We start from the raw sequence: 17,378 nt of genomic DNA, 5'->3' as shown, positions 1-17,378 counted from the left end.
CAGTATGACGGATACACAGGCTGCGCTTAAAACTGGAGAAGGACATAAGCACCTTGGCCCCTTTCCTTTGGGATCACATCACCCAATTCTCAGCCCCAGAGTGACAGAATCCTCTGCCACTACTCAAGCAATACAACAATCTCCAAATCCTACTGTCTGGCGATGGGTCACTACCAAAACAATAACATCTTTGCAGATGTTGGTGGACCTGTAGTATATTTCCAGCATTCCTATTATTATTTCAGACCTTCATCAATGAGGTTTTGTTCCTCTGTTCTCTGCCACTGATCTGCAGTGGCCACTGTCTTCCCGATCCTATTTGGCTTGCAGCCACCTACTAAGAAGTGGCCTCAACCCTGACTATATGTAGTGCAATGCAACTGTATACAACACCTGCAAACGTATGCATTTGAGAGTGCCGTGTGACATTGCCATGATGACTTCGGCTAAAATGTAAAACTTTCAGATAAAACTCCCAAAAATAATTAAAGCTTGCATAAAGTTTCAAATTTTTATTTAACATTTTGTACATAATAAATACAAGTTTTAACAGCCAATACACTGCAGAAAACATTTTGCACATTTGCTTTCTCTGCTTGAAGTACTGACACTGTACAATGTATAATATGGATAATCAGCCCCAAGTATAGACAATTAAAAGGGAACATATAGTTTGAAAACTCTTAGCAATTCTTAATTTAGAGCAAAAATGCAATTTTAAAATAATACTTGAGAAAATATAAAATATGGGCAAACTGGCAAATAATCAATAGGCAACTGAAAGGGGGAAAATCAAAGATGCTTGGATGAACTGGCAACAGCAATAGTGTCAGATTATAAAAATATGGTCTGTAAACATCATAAAAGTAAACAAAAATTAAATGAACTTCAGAATACAACAGAAGAATTTAAAGCAGGGCGCTAACGATATCTGAGAGTGCAGTTTTAAAGAAACAATAACCTTTTTATTGTTGGATAACTCAATGTACATTTTATTTATGTCCCTGCTATTACTCCTTTACCATTACAACAACTCTTTGTGCTTTCTTCTTGTAAATGCCATTAAAAAGTGTCATGTTTCTTCAAGGCAACAGTTTTTGGCCTGGTGATGAAACTCAGTCATTGAATATTACTAAGTAGGTTGGAGTGTAGCTCTTCACCAGGATTTGAACCTACAGCTCAAGAGGTACGTAGCAAGTCGTGTCACCACCACACTACCAAGGTGCTGGAAGTCAGGCTCGGCTGTTGGCAGTATATGTATGTCCACTGAGTTCTGAAGCTACAAAACAGCAAAACCATGTGACCTCCAGTTCAAAAGGCTCTCAACATGGCTTGAGTAGATTCAAATAAGCCAAATGTCCAATCAGACACACATTTCACAACCTCTCTAGTTTTAAACTTAACCCTCTTCAAGCCAAATATTTAAAACGCAGGCAGATAAAGCCTTTATGGATACAGTATCCTTAAATGACAATCTATTAGAAAATTTCTGTGTGTAGTATACTATTTAACAAGGGTTTACAGAATTATTTAAAAAGTACACGGTTACCTGCTTATACTAACCATTATTTGATCAGTGACTTGCTATGACTTCACTCAATCTCTACTCATCAGATTGAGAAGTCAGATCCATAACTTTAAAGTGCTATTTTCTAAACTATTGTAAAGCTTCCAGAAGTCGAGAGATAGCAGCCTTAAAAGTAATAACCTAGTTTGTATTTAGTCATAGATCAAAGAAGGGTCAAATCATACAGGAACAGCGAGTTATTAGTTATTTAGTTAAAAAGCTGTATCACTTTTCCTCCCCAAACTATCTGGTTAATGAGGTGTTCATGAAAGCCATGTATTTATCCAGTTGGAGGCTTAAACATTCTTTGAAACTTTAGTAAACTGGTGCTTCAAAGCTATGTATAATGAAGGAAAACATTGACCAATTAATGTTTTGTCGTACTTTTACTGTAGATATTCTCATTTACAATCCTTTCCAGTAAGGTGGATTGAACAAAGATCAGACTCGTCCACAGTCTTATGTCAGTGCTTTACCCTTCTTGGCCTACAGGAGATTTACTTCCATGCCAGAATCAGACAAAAGCACAAGATTCACCTGGTTGACACCTAATGGTTTTGTTGATAACTGAGAAAACGCAGTACACAGCAGTATTGGTGGATGTGGGTGTCGCCATAGCTGAAACCTGAACCTGTCCTGAACCAGTGACACAAACAGGTCAATTTTCCAGATTTGAGAGTTTACTTATTGGTTGCACAATTGCTTTTTCTTTGCATTCACAAATCAATTTTAAGTGATCAAACTGATGCATATAAAATCTATGCTACCCTCGAAGCTTTCATACAAAGCTTCTTTTTTCCTTAATTAACCATGACAAGCATTGAGAGATACTAACACATACCTGATGCAAGCATACAAATTGAACATACTATTTTCACTTACTCTCAAAGCAGAAATTCTGATTCAACCATAATTCTCAACCAACTGGTGCAGTCATCAAGATTCAACTGCAACAATGGCAATTTACACTTCCGTCTTTTAGAAATGTCTCAAATTTTTACCGCTTTCTTTGCTCTCCTGCTTTGGCACCATCTTTCAGCTGGAAAGGCACAACTCATCAGTCATGGACTTCTCCAAGACCATCACCATCACTTTGTATTGGCCAGCAGGAAGCATGGCTTGCAGGACAGGAACTATTTCCCTACCAATTCCAACCCCCTGCCCCCCCAATGAAATGTAGTGAATTCCTCAGTAGGGGGGCCTATCCTGAATCAGACTTGTCTGGGGGTGGGGAGAAGGGGAAGGGAGGTTGGGGCAGAAGGAATTCAAACTCCGGTCCTTTGAATGGGAGCCCTCTGCTTGCCACTACATCTACATCCTACAGATTTAAATTTTCTGATGATTTACCATGTATATGACGACCAACCGGGACATGATACTTTTACATGTAGTATTTGTAAGCGAACAGTGATGTGGTTGATTGCATTTCAGCATAATATACAATGCTTTACTGTATGTTTACTTCAATGTATGTATATATACATGTACAGTTCTAGAGATTAATCTGTATGAAAGGAAATACACAAGTGGAACTGGCTGCTAAATCCAAGCAAGATTATGCAATAATAAACTAGAAGAGGTGTTTAAAAATGAATTCCAAGTACATTTATTGGTTAAAACAATGAAAACCAAGTTTGAATCTTGCTGACCAACACAGCTTGATAAGGGGAAATAATGAGGCTTCTAAGCTTGAAAAGATAGATAGTTGACTATCAAGATGGACCATTTTAATGTCTACATAACTGTTGGAAGATTAATACAAGGCTAGGTAGAATTGCAGCATCTGAACACTATAGTTTTGCTTTTGTTTTAGTGTTGCAAGTTAACTTTGTGTAAAGATGCAGGACTCAAATCTAATTCCCACTGGAGATAATTAAAAGTGGTTTAAAAGTTCTTACTATGAGGTGCAATAGCCAAATACTGCAATTGAATTCAAAAATGCAATTGCCAACCTCAGTTTCTCCTCCAGCAGTATTGGTATACAAGATTGACACCAGCAAATAACACTCTTATTGTGAGAAGGGGAAGATGAGAGAGAATAGAGAATTTGAACAAATGGCAGCCATCAGATTTAAAGACTTTAGTCTAATAAATTGGATCATTCAAGAATCTACTCTGCAAAAAAGTTAACTTTCGATCTACATCACCTCTGCCACTTTGTCACTCAAACTTAGCAGTCTTTATGAAAACATTTGGCAGTTATTTGTTTAATATTTAAAGTTTGCAGCAATTGAAATGTTATCCTTAGCCTCCAGTCCCGTTTTTCCAGTTTTCTAACCCTTTAGTACATTCAATATAGTAAGTCTGAAAACCCCTGACTGTGGAATAAAAGCTGAAGTGTGCATATAATTCAGAAACCTGAAGCGTGCTCTGGCAAAAGGCAATTTAAACAGCGGTTCCCACTTTAACAGTGGAGATACACTTCCTGTGTTTTTACTGATAAACTTCAAACCTGCCAACCCTATTTAAATGTAACAATTTGCCTTTTGTATATTTAATTAATGCACACAAGAAACAAGTCAAATGGTTTACTGCAATCATGAAGTTGCATTATTCAGCAAATATGCCTCCCTTCCAGTTTAATACTGCCATTATATATTTTGGGGAGTACAATGTCAATTTTTTTGAATGAAAAAATAATTAGCATGTCAAGATTTAACCAATATATGTAATTTAAATAAAAGAGAGTGATTTTAAAGGTCCTTTTTAAACTAAGAGGAAGGAAAATGTAACCTCCAGAAGACAAAGCAATCCATTCCTCTTACTAGAAGGGCATTCGTGCTCTACAGCTTCACTGGAAATAAGTTTATAAAGTTTCCCATTTTAATATGTCCATAATGTCTTTTCTTTCTTGACTAAATTATTGCATAAATATTAGTCATACACAATTATGGAAAACTAAGACTCTTGAGTTAACATAGAGGCATTGTTTGTATTTATTCCCTTATTTGTCTGATTCTCTTTCTTTGCACTAGAACTACTGAGAGGAACCAGCCCCTCTTAAAAGAATTTCAGTTCTTACTCAAGCCTATCCCCTCAATTCTTCTAGTCCATTCACGCTACTGCACATTACAGTTGAATACATGTATACAGATTGGATTAATACTAAAGGGAGATATGTTTTACAAGTAGTTCAACCTTGTGGTTACAGTAATGTGCTAATGAATGTACAATATAAATGTTATGAAGAACATGTCCTGTGCCTTTAAAAAAAAACTTCACTTCTACCCACATCCTTCAGTCTCAAAACAATGATGAATGATTGACTGATATAACAACCATACCTGTATCTGGCACTACAGGCACTGGTATAAAAACCAACAGCTATGGACTGGAACTGCACCAGAGAAACACACCTTTCTGATCCAAAACTGTGCCCTGCACAGCACAATGGGCATAGAATCACAGAAGTACCAGACTCTGCTGCACTGGGGACAGAAGATGCAGTGTGCTAAATGTCTTTTAAATAGTGGACTGGAACAGGACTGGACCCATTGAAAGTTAGATTGGTCAAGCAGTATTCCTCTCATTGTACTAAAAAAGGACAAAAAAAACTTATGGCCCAATTTAAATGACCGGAAAGATAAAGTGGTGGCTACAAAGGCACAAGATATTTGCAAATTAAAGAAGGAAAGTCGACTTTCCTCATGATCCACACTTCATAACCGCCTTTTTTTCTTTGCCTTCTGCTGCTCCTTGACTATAGATTCCATTGCACTGGTGGGGCAGAGAACGCAAGGAATCTGAAACCAAAAACGCTGAATAATTCAGTCTCAAGTCTGAACACACAAAGGTGATCTGTTGGTTACACCAGAGTTATTTCTACTTCCTCTGTCTTTTCTGGTTTTCGGCGATGGTGCTGGGTAGGTGGAGGTGGAGCAGCCCGTACCTGCAAAGAGAGAAACGCTGCATCATATCCTGAAATTAACCCGCTGTTTTAATATTAAGACAAATTACCTATATTATTAAAAATCTTTTGTCTCTGTAAATGTGTGATGTAATGCTGTAGAGTCCCTTTGACCAATTAGATAGTAGAAGCAGAAATTAACCAGATCCCAGAGCTTTGTTCAAACAGATATCAGAACCATATCTATGGTGTCATTTCTGATTGTTTCCATCACAGAGCAACAACCAAAAAATATTCTGTGGGATAGCGCCATTATGACAGTCCCTCAACTATTCCAATACGTTACAACCAGAATGCAACGTATTAAAAAAAAAACACAAATTTACCCGTCCCATCTTCCAACCACTAACGTGTTCTGCTGAGCATCATTATTGAATCACCCCAGGTACATCCTTTCTTACTAGTATACAGTATGTATGCCATAACCTGTACTCCATGCCCTGTCTAGCCAATGCCAACGTGAACAGTGCAAATGCAGCACACCGAAGACATAGCCTTGGATCACGCAAGCATTTCCAATTTCTTGTTCTATTCCATTCTATGCTTAGCCCTGCTTGGACAAAGCTGGAGTTGTTCTGATTAAAGTATGCCAAAAGTTTGACATAGCATCCATCTTTAAAATGTATGGGTTTTGGAAAGTCTAGGTAGTGAAAAGTAATTTGAGCCAGCAACAGCTCTATTTTAAATAATATCCAATTCATCCTACAGAACTTAATGGTAAACTACCCAGTTAGCTCAATGGATAAACAAACCATGTGGTATAGTGCTCAGCAATCAAACACTAGATTTGATCCTGTTCTGTACTGAGCTTTGGCTGGGTTGGTGCTGGTGGGGGATGTTTTAATTATCCTCAGTGTCTCCAGGGTAGGGAGGAGAAAAACAAGCGATTGGGGTTATCACACTTGGGGCAATGCCTGCTGGAGCATACACGTATAGATGTCAAATGAGGAAAGTGTGGGCTTGGCTCGATGCCCCACAGTCAACAAGCCTGCGGACACTCTGTCTGTGCTCACACATGAGGAATGGGCATTGAACAGTTGTGTACACTTATGGAACTTTACATCAGTACAAACCAATGTCTTTAGAAGAGGGAAAAAAATGGTAAAATGGAGAAGTATCCCTGCAGCGCTTTAAAGCAATGTTACTTGCAACAAGGTAAGATTGAGATCACAAGAACCAACATGTAGAACTTACCGGTCGGATTTTTCCAACTGAAGTTTCTGGTGTGCATCTCTGTGGTTGTGGATTAGTGGATGCTTCTGAAATTAAGCTTTCATGGTCTGAAAATTGAATGCAAGTAGTACACACATGTAATTTCATCAAAACCACAAACATTTATGATGTCTACAAATGTTACTTTTTTGACAGATTAAAAATAAGTTTTATACTCCACTTGTACCATTTTGGTTCCAGAAAGAATTAAAAGAGTCTTGTATTTATAACCAGCACCAAAATGTAATTTTTTTTGGGTAGATATTCAATATAACAATGTACATTTTGAAAGATGCAAGACAAGTTTAGGAACTTAAAATATACTTACAGAAGAGGCACATGATTATTAACACTCAAGCCGTAGGTGGTGTTGTGGGCAAATTTATTAGTCTTGCAGGAGCCTGCTACAGTAAACAGCACCAGTTATCCTAACATCTAGCTAATAAGTTCTAGTATAGCTTCCATACTTTACCTGTTACTGAGGGTGATCTGGGAAAGAACTGTGATCCTGACTTGTCTGGGCTGCTAAAAGGGCTGGAAGGTGGCTGATCATACAATGGTAATGAAGGAAGACTGGCCTGTGGTCTTGAGGATGGAGATACCTGCACATCAGATTTTAACAAACAGAAAATATATGAGAAGCTGAATATTACTCAGGTATTAGATTTATATTTATGCTGATTAGTCCATAACATTTTTGTAATGAGCATTTTGTGGGTTTTTTCCCCATCATAATGAATTGCTTAATCCAGGTGAAGTTTCTTTTGTACATTTCTCAGTCCACCAGCAGCCTGCAATTTCACCATATCCACACATAGGACACAAAAAGCATCTGCTTATACATGGTCATACAAGAGACTAAACAGATAACGAAGGCCAGACAAGCAGGTGCTTCTATGGATAAAAGAGTTTGACTCAGAATTGTAAATACTCTTTTACCGATGCTGAAAGATTCAAGGTTAAGCTGCACTATGGTTGACTGGAACGGAATGGTTCCCAGGACAACTTGTTTTGTTGGTTCATGAATGAGGCAAACCTCATAACTCACCTGTGAAAACTCTTCATCATTCATTCTGTTCAAACAACATGCACTATTAAAATCTATATTGTAAATTTTTTTAAAATTACATAATTGTTGACAAATCAATTTATATATTTAATTAAAATAATAACAGCTATAGTCACATCAAATGATAATACCAAGGTTATAAATTATAGGGTTGATTAATATTGCATTTTATTTTTAAATAAAGTCTACCTTTTGTTAGAATATTTTAAAATGGTTTAAATGGTCAAAGTATCCTTGCATGCTTTGCTTTAGCATTTTAGCCAGAGAGCAAATGTGGAGGAAAGGGGAAATGTATGAACAAAGACAGTTTGGAAACTCAAAAGACAAAGAATAATAAACACCCAGGTCAAGAGATGGCCCATACCGAGATGGGGGGCAGTTGCTAAGACACCACATATGAAAAAGCCTGCAAGGTCGCTTGGCCTACACATTTAAAGTACATAAACAGAGGTGGCGGCGGAACAGAGGTGAAGGCCAAAAGATTAGAAGCTGGATAAACACCTCAATGCGTGGCCTCCGTAAACGTGCATCTACGCATACTGTTGTGCGTAGATGCAGCCAAGGTAGGTGAATAGTATGGAACATTCTTCCTCAAAGTTAGAACGCCGTTGGGACAGCCATTAGTCCATTCACAAAGAATACAAGTCTGATCAGCTTGAACGAGACTTTGAGAAGAAAACAGGTTGTATTAATTGCTTGCCATTTAACGTCTGAGCAAGCGGACCTGCGGGAGAAATGGAGTCGGAGACCGGGGAGAAGGGCAGCGTGGAGCAGAGGCCTGGGAGTCTGAGTGAGCCGACTACCTGCGAGGGAGACAGTCAGCAAGTGATACAACGCAGGAGTGACGTCAGAATTCAAAGGTGTCGCTGGCACAAGGGAGCTGAGAGGGGAGTATAGGGTGAGTATTTGTGGTAAGTTTTTTTTGTTCTGTTTTCACTATATTTCTGCTAAGTAGTTCATAGCCTATCTAAATAGAGGGAAGTGCTGATTGGTGGGTAGCTGTTGAGTGTTTCTTGTTAAGTTTTAAGTTTATTTCTGCTAAATTACCTCATAGTCTGGTAAATAGAGGCATGGCAGGGCAGCTCAGTCCCATGATTTGCTCATCCTGTGCCATGTGGAATATCCTGGACGCTTCTTGCAGCCTGGATGACCACGTGTGCAGGACGTGTTGCCAACTGCAGCAACTCGAGCTCCGGGTTTCAGAACTTGAGCGTCAGCTGGAGTCACTACAGTGCATCCGTGAGGCTGAGAAATACTTGGAAAGCACGTTTCTAGAAGTGGTCACCCCGCAGCCTCAGAATGTGCAGGCAGAGAGGGAATGGGTGACCGCCAGACAGAGAAGGAGGACCAGGCAGGTAGGGCAGGAATCCCCAGAGTGCATCTCGCTCGCTAACCGGTTCACAGTTCTGGAAACTGGTGGGGGTGATGGCTCCTCTGGGGAGAGCAGCCAGAGCCAAGGCCACGGCACCATGGGTGGCTCAGCTGCACAGGAGGGGAGGAAGAAAAGTGGAAGAGCAATAGTGATAGGAGATTCATTGGTTAGGGGAACAGATAGGCATTTCTGTGGATGCAGATGTGACTCCAGGATGGTATGTTGCCTCCCTGGTGCCAGGGTCAAGGGTGTCACTGAGCGGCTGCAGGACACTCTGAGGGGGGAGGGTGAACAGCTAGAGGTCGTTGTCCATATTGGTACCAACGACATAGGCAGAAAGAGGGAGGAGGTCCTGCAGGCAGACCATAGGGAGCTAGGAGATTAAAAAGTATGACCTCAAAAGGTAGTAATCTCCGGATTACTCCCAGTGCCACGTGCTAGTGAGTACAGGAATAGGAGGATAGAACAGATGAATGCGTGGCTGGAGAGATGGTGCAGGGGGGAGGGCTTTAGATTCCTGAGGCATTGGGACCATTTCTGGGGAAGGTGGGACCTGTACAAGCCGGACGGGTTATGCTGCAACAGAGCTGGGGCCAATATTCTCGTGAGGGGGTTTGCTAGTGCTGTTGGGGAGGGTTTAAACTAGCTTGGCAGGGGGATGGGCGCCAGCATATAGGAGTAGAAAAGAGGAATAAGGTGCATAAAAGTGTGTGTTGGATAGTACTAGAGGCAGAAGTAGTACCACAGTAGATAGGAGCATACTAAGAAAGACTACGAAAAATTCAAAAATGGGTTTAGAATGCATGTACGTAAATGCACAAAGTGTGATGAATAAGGTTGGTGAACTACAAGCACAATTAGCCATGTGGCAATATGATGTTGTGGCAATAACGGAAACGTGGCTTAAAAACAGTGAGGACTGGGCACTTAATATTCAAGGGTACAAGATGTTCAGGAAAGATAGGGAAGGAAAAAAGGGAGGTGGGGTGGCAGTGCTGATTAAGGAAGACATTGTAGTGTTGGAAAGGGAGGATGTTATTGAGGGGACAAAGACAGAATCCATTTGGTTAGAGTTGAGGAGCGAAAAGGGTATGGTCACACTATTGGGGATATTCTACAGGCCTCCAAATAGTGAGAGGGAGGTCGAGGAGCAAATCTGCAGGGAAATCGCAGAGATATGCAAGAGCTATAGAGTGGTGATATTGGGGGACTTTAATTACCCAAATATCGATTGGGAAAATGCAAGGGTAAAGGGAAAGGAGGGGGAGGAATTTCTAAAATGTGTTCAGGAGAATTTCCTTGACCAGTATGTTCTTGGCCCAACTAGGAAGGAGGCATTGCTGGATCTGGTGCTGGGGAATGAGGTGGGCCAGGTCGACCAAGTGTCTGTGGGAGAACACTTGGGTACGAGTGATCATCATATCATAAGATTAGCAATGGAGAGGAGCAAGGAACAATCTAGAGTGGAACTTCTAAACTGGAATAGGGCTAAGTTAAATGGGATGCGAAAGGATCTAGCCACAGTAAAATGGAACCAAAGACCAACAGGAAAAACTGTAATGGAGCAATGGGAGATCTTTAAGGAGGAGACGTTCCAAGTACAGGCTAGGTACATTCCAACAAGAGAGAATGGTAAGGGAAACAAAGCAAGGGCTCCTTGGATGATGAGGGAGATAGAGAAGATGATGAGACAAAAAAGAGGGTGTATGATGAATGTCAGGTGAATTCTTCAAGGGAGAACCAGACCAAATACAATAAGTTGAGAGGGGAAGTGAAGATGAAAATGAGATTGACAAAGAGAATACGAGAGTAGAATGGCGGTTAACATAAAAGGGAACCCAAAAATCTTCTACCAGCATGTAAACAGTAAGCGGGTAGTAAGAGGCGGGGTGGGGCCTATTAGAGACAAAGAAGGTGATATATGCTTAAAGGCGCAAGGCAAGGCTAGAATACTCAATGAGTACTTTGTATCGGTGTTTACTAAGGAGGTAGACGTTGACGAAATATCAGTAGAAGTGGAAAAGGTAGATGCAATGGAAGGGGTGAAAATTGATAGACAGGATGTACTAGAAAGGCTGGGTATGCTTAGAGTGGATAAGTCGCCTGGTCCAGATGGCTTGCATCCCAGGTTGCTAAGGGAATTGGGGAAGGAGATAGCGGAAGGGCTTGCCATCATTTTCCAATCTTCCCTAGATGCGGGGGAGGTGCCCGAGGATTGGAAAGTGGCAAATGTGACACCATTGTTCAAGAAAGGATGCAAGGACAATCCTAGTAACTACAGGCTGGTCAGTTTAACATCAATGGTGGGTAAAGCTTTAGAAACAATAATCAAGGAAAAAATTAACAGGCACTTGGAGAGATTTAAGCTAATTGAGGAGAGCCAACATGGATTTGTAAAAGGGAGATCGTGTTTGAGTAATCTAATTGAATTTTTTGATGAAGTAACAGGGAGGATTGATGAAGGGAATGCAATGGATGTTGTCTACATGGATTTTCGGAAGGCGTTTGACAAAGTACCACATAGAAGGCTGGTTAACAAAATTGAGGCTCATGGAATAGGTGGGTCAGTGGCAGCTTGGATAAGGAATTGGCTTAAGGACAGAAAACAGCAAGTTGTGGTCAACTGCAGCAGGACATAGAAAGGCTAGCAGAATGGGCAGACAAGTGGCAGATGGAATGTAATACAAAGAAGTGTGAGGTGATGTATTTTGGCAAAAGGAACAGGGAGAGGCAATATATACTTAATGGCACAGTTTTAAAGAGCGTGCAGGGACAGAGGGACCTGGGAGTTAATGTGCATAGGTCCCTGAAGGTGGCAGGACATATTGAGAGAGTGGTTAGCAAAGCATCTGGGATCTTGGGCTTCATAAATAGAGGTATTGAGTACAAATGTAGAGAAGTTATGCTGAACCTTTATAAAGCGCTGGTTAGGCCACAACTGGAGTATTGCGTCCAGTTCTGGTCTCCACACTTTAGGAAGGATGTGAAGGCCCTTGAGAGGGTGCAGAGGAGATTTACCAGAATGGTTCTGGGGATGGGGGATCTTAGCTACAAGGACAGGTCGGAGAAGCTGGATTTGTTTTCATTAGAGCAAAGGAAGTTACAGGGTGATTTGAGAGGTGTACAAGATTATGACGGGTTTGGATAGGCTAAATGGGGAAAGGCTGTTCCCACTAGTTGATGGCACAAGGACTAGGGGACACAGATTTAAGGTTTTGGGCAAGAGATACGGGGGGACGTGAGGAAAAACTTTTTTACGCAGCAAGTGGTGAGGACCTGGAACTCACTGCCGACGGAAAAGGTGGAAGCAGACACACTCAATGTTTTCAAGGGGAGACTGGATAGGCATGTGAGGGAAATAAACTTGCAGGGCTACGGGGATAGCGCAGAGGAATGGGACTGACTGGATTGCTCTACAGCCGGCATGGACTCGATGGGCCGAATGGCCTCCTTCTGTGCCGTTATGACTCTATGTAAGACAGTTGTATAAAACCAATGCTGTTATTAGTCAATGGCCCAGAAATTCGGGTCTCCACGGGTGAGTATGCACGGGGTACTCACCCGTAGGCCCAATGGAAGTGCCAGTTTCCTGCATGCACTGCGCATGTGCAGGAAAACGGCACTTCCGTTCCCCTGAAAGAAGGGGTTAAGAGGTGGAGCGCGTGCGCAGGAGAGGCAGCGCGTGCGCATCGAACTTACGTTTTTTTTTGCAGGTTATCCCGGGAAGGTAAGTCTCCAGAAGTTAGACATGTTAAAACCAGTCACAAGGCCTGCTTTTTACCAGGTAAGTGGTGAATTAATTAAAATTAAAACATTTTTTCCACAGGTTTATTATTTTTAAATACTTTAAAAGGTAAGTTTATTTTTAGCCCTGTTAGAAAATAAAATTATTTTTTTCAAAAATTTAAATTGTTTAATAGTTATTTCATGTAATTTATAGTTTATTTAAAAAATGTGATGTTTTTAATATTTTTTTTTGAAGATTTAGTGATGTTTTGGGGCTTATAGTATTTATAAGTTTGACAGGTCTTCCTTTCAAACTTATGAACGAAGCATTCCCTGCTACCATAAGCTCTCCATGGCCCACGTGATCCCAGGGGACGCATCGAACTAACTACGCCCCTGGGATACGCAAGCACTGCGCGCTGGCAGTTGGAGCAGGCCCAGGATCGAAATTCCACGGGGACCCACAGCTCAACGGCCGGCGCGCAAGGTAAGTGCAGATCGGGGGCTTGCACCCGCAGGAATCCTCCGACCCGAATTTCTGGGCCAATATATATGAATGCTTGTTGTTTAAAACCACTCGGGTCTGAATCATAAAGAAGTTATTGTTGCCGGATTAACAACCCTTTTGTTGCGACTGTAACCATGGGAAATCTGCTAACATCTTTAATGACACAAATTTATAAGAACATAAGAAATAGGAGCAGGAGTAGGTAATTCAGCCGCTCGAGCCTGCTCCGCCATTCAATAAGATCATGGCTGATCTGGTCTTGGCCTCAATACCACTTTCCCGCCCACTCCCCATAACCCTCGACTCCCCTGTAGCTCAAATATATGTTTATCTCCGCTTGAATATATTCAATGACTCCGCCTCCACAGCTCTCTGGGGTTGAGAATTCCAAGGATTCACGACGCTCAGAGAAGAAATTCCTTCTCATCTCCGTTTTAAATGGACGGCCCCTTTTCCTGAAACTGTGTCCCCTAGTTCTAGATTCCCCCACGAGGGGAAACATCCTCCCTGCATCTATCTTGTCGAGCCCCCTCAGTATCTTATATGTTTCAATAAGATCCCCTCTCATTCTTCTAAACTCCAATGAGTATAGGCCCAACCTGCTCAACCTTTCTTCATAAGACAACCCCTTCATCTCAGGAATGAACCTAGTGAACCTTCTCGGAACTGCCTCCAATGCAAGTATATTCCTCTTTAAGGAGACCAGAACTGCACGCAGTACTCCAGGTGTGGTCTCACCAGCGCCCTGTACAGTTGTAGCAAGACTTCCCTACTTTTATACTCCATCCCCTTGCAAAAAAGGCCAACATTCCATTTGCCTTCCTAATTATTTGCTGCACCCACATGCTAACTTTTTGTTTCATGTATGAGGACCCCCAGATCCCTCTGTACCACAGCATTATGTAGTTTATCTCCATTTAAATAATAATTTGCTTTTTTATTTTTCCTACCAAAGTGGATAACCTCACATTTTCCCACATTATACTCCATCTGCCAAATTTTTGCCCACTCATTTAACCTATCTATATCCCTTTGCAGACTCTGTGTCCTCCTCATAACTTGTTTTCCCACCTATCTTTGTATCATCAGCAAATTTGACTACAGTACACACGGTCTCTTCATCCAAGTCATTAATATAGATTGTAAATAGTTGAGGCCCCAGCACTGATCCCTGTGGCACCCCACTAGTTACAGTTTGCCAACCTGAAAAGGACCCATTTATCCCAACTCTCTGTTTTCTGTTAATTAGCCAATCCTCTATCCATGCTAATATATTACTCCCAACCCCATGAGCTCTTATCTTGTGCAGTAACCTTTTATGTGGCACCTTATCGAATGCCTTCTGGAAATCCAAATACACTACATCTACTCATTCCCCTTTATCCACCCTGCTCGTTACATCCTCAAAGAACTCAGTAAATTTGTCAAACACAATTTCCCTTTCATAAAACCATGCTGACTCTGCTTGATTGTATTATGATTTTCTAAATGTCCTGCTACTACTCCCTTAATAATGGATTCCAGCATTTTACCAATGACAGATGTTAGGCTAACTGGCCTATAGTTTCCTGCTTTTTGCCTCCCTCCTTTCTTGAATAAGGGCGTTACATTTGCGGTTTTCCAATCCGCTGGGACCTCTCCAGAATCCAGGGAATTTTGGTAGATTACAACCAACGCATCAACTATCTCTGCAGCCACTTCTTTTAAGACCCTAAGATGTAGGCCATCAGGTCCAGGGGACTTGTCAGCCTTTAGTCCCATTAGTTTGCCTAGTACTTTTTCTCTAGTGATAGTGATTGTTTTAAGTTCCTCCCTCACTATAGCCCCTTGATTATCAATTATTATTGGGATGCTTTTAGTATCTTCTACCTTGAAGTCCGATACAAAATATTTGTTCAAAGTCTCTGCCATTTCCCTGTTTCCCATTATTAATTCCCCAGTCCCATCCTCTAAGGACCAACGTTTACTTTAGCTAGTCTCTTCCCTTTCATATACCTGTAGAGAAGTGCTTACTGTCCGTTTTTATATTTTTTGCTAGTTTATTTTCATAATCTAGCTTCTCCCTCTATTTTTTTTTTAGTCATCCTTTGCTGGTTTCTAAAAATTTACCAATCCTCTGGCCTACCACCAATCTTCGCAACATTGTACGCCTTTTCTTTCAATTTGATACCATCCTTAACTTCCTTAGCTAGCCATGGATGGTTCATCCTTCTCAGTCTTTCTTTCTCACTGGAATAAACCTTTGCTGAGAGTTATGAAATATCTCCTTAAATGTCTGCCACTGCTTATCTACCGTCTTACCCTTTAATCTATTTTCCCAGTCTACTTTAGCCAACTCTGTCTTCATACCTTTGTAGTTGCCTTTATTTAAGTTTAGGACACTAGTTTCAGACCCAAGTTTCTCAGCCTCAAACTGAATTTGAAATTCTATCATGCTATGATCGCTCTTCGAGAGGATCCTTTACTATGAGATCATTAATTAATCCTGTCTCATCACACATTACCAGATCAAAAATAGCCTTCTCCCTGGTTGGTTCCACAATGTATTGTTCGAAGAAACCATCCCGAATACATTCTATGACCTCGTCCTCAAGGTTACCCTTGCGAATTTGATTTGTCCAATCTATATGAAGATTAAAATCGCCCATGATTATTGCAGTACCCTTCTTACACGCCCCCATTATTTTGCGATTTATACTCTGTCCTACAGTGTAGCTACTGTTAGGGGGCCTATAGACTACTCCCACCAGTGACTTCTTTCCCTTACTATTTCTCATCTCCACCCAAACCGATTCTACATCTTGATCTTCTGAGCCAATATCATTTCTCACCACTGCACTAATCTGATCCTTTATTAACAGAGCTACCCCACCTCCTTTTCCTTTCTGCCTATCCTTCCGAAATGTCAAATACCCCTGAATATCCAGTTCCCAGCCTTGGTCACCTTGCAACCACGTCTCTGCAATGGCTATGCGATCATACCCATTTATTTCTATTTGTGCCGTCAACTCATCTATCTTGTTACGAATGCTGCATGCATTCAGATAACGAGCTTTAAATTTTTTCTTAATACCATTTTTACCTACTCAAACTATTTGCTGGTGCACGCTTATGTTCGTACGCTCTGTCTCCTTCTGTCACACTCTGGTTATCATTGCTACCCTGCACTATTGCCTTCTTCTTTCTGTGACTTTCTAGAAAGTCCCCTTCACCCTCCCCCCCCCCCCCCCCGCTACTATTTAGTTTAAAGCCTTAAACTTATGGAACCTTAGACATTCACAGCACAGAAAGAGGCCATTTGCCTCTCTTTTAAGATTAATTCTATGACCCTGTTCTCTGCCCATAGCTCTGCATCTTCCTCGGTTTCAAATATTTATCCAATTCTCTCTTAAAAGATGCAGTAATCTCTGCCTCAACCACGCTATGTAGCAAAGTGCTCAATGTTCTAACAATGCTTTAAGTAAAAGAAATTCTCTTAACCCCTCTGCTCCTCCTTAGTTAGCTTTAAACTTATGACCCCTCGTCACCGACTCCCCAAGCAGGGAAAATAGTCTTTCCTTGTTCAACCGATCAAAGCCCTTCATAATTATAAAAATCTCTGTTCAATTTCTTGTTAGCACTCTACTCCAGTTGAAATAGTTTCAGTATCTTGAGTTTCTCCTTATGACTAAAGTTTCCCATCTCTGGCTTCATCCTAGTGAATCTCCATTACACATGTTCTACGGCTCTAATGTCCTTTGTATAATGGAGTTTCCAAAACTGCACAGTACTCTAACCAAAGCTTTGTATACATTTATTACTTCCTTACTCTCAGACCAAGGGGCATGCGTTTACACTATGCAAAAGTAGGAATATGCTTGATGTTAGGCGTTTCTTCTTTTCCCAGAGAGTATCAAGCAAGCCTCTGGGATGCGTTGTCGGCTGGTGGGATGTGTGCTGGCTCTCTGCATACCTACAAGAGGGAGCTGGACTGGTTCTTGACAGGGGCAGAGACTGCATCATATAAAGGGAAGTGGT

The 17,378-nt window shown here is 41.1% G+C and overlaps 1 protein-coding gene across 1 annotated transcript in view; it reads right to left on the bottom strand.

The window, feature by feature from the left end:
• Positions 1-497: 497 nt before the first annotated feature.
• fchsd2 (FCH and double SH3 domains 2) overlaps positions 498-17,378 on the bottom strand; it is a 267,174-nt gene continuing 250,293 nt past the window's right edge. The window contains 3 exon segments of the mRNA XM_085999451.1: positions 498-5,456; positions 6,669-6,754; positions 7,159-7,288. Coding sequence (XP_085855577.1) covers positions 5,373-5,456; positions 6,669-6,754; positions 7,159-7,288 — 300 coding nt within the window. The 3' untranslated portion in view covers positions 498-5,372.

The sequence above is a fragment of the Somniosus microcephalus genome, chromosome 10 (genome assembly GCF_052327205.1).
Source record: "Somniosus microcephalus isolate GS21.2 chromosome 10, FLI_Smic_1.0, whole genome shotgun sequence".
Classification (NCBI taxonomy): Eukaryota; Metazoa; Chordata; class Chondrichthyes; order Squaliformes; family Somniosidae; genus Somniosus; species Somniosus microcephalus.
The sequence above is the reverse complement of the archived record's forward strand: the minus strand, read 5'-3'. Positions and strand labels throughout refer to the sequence as shown.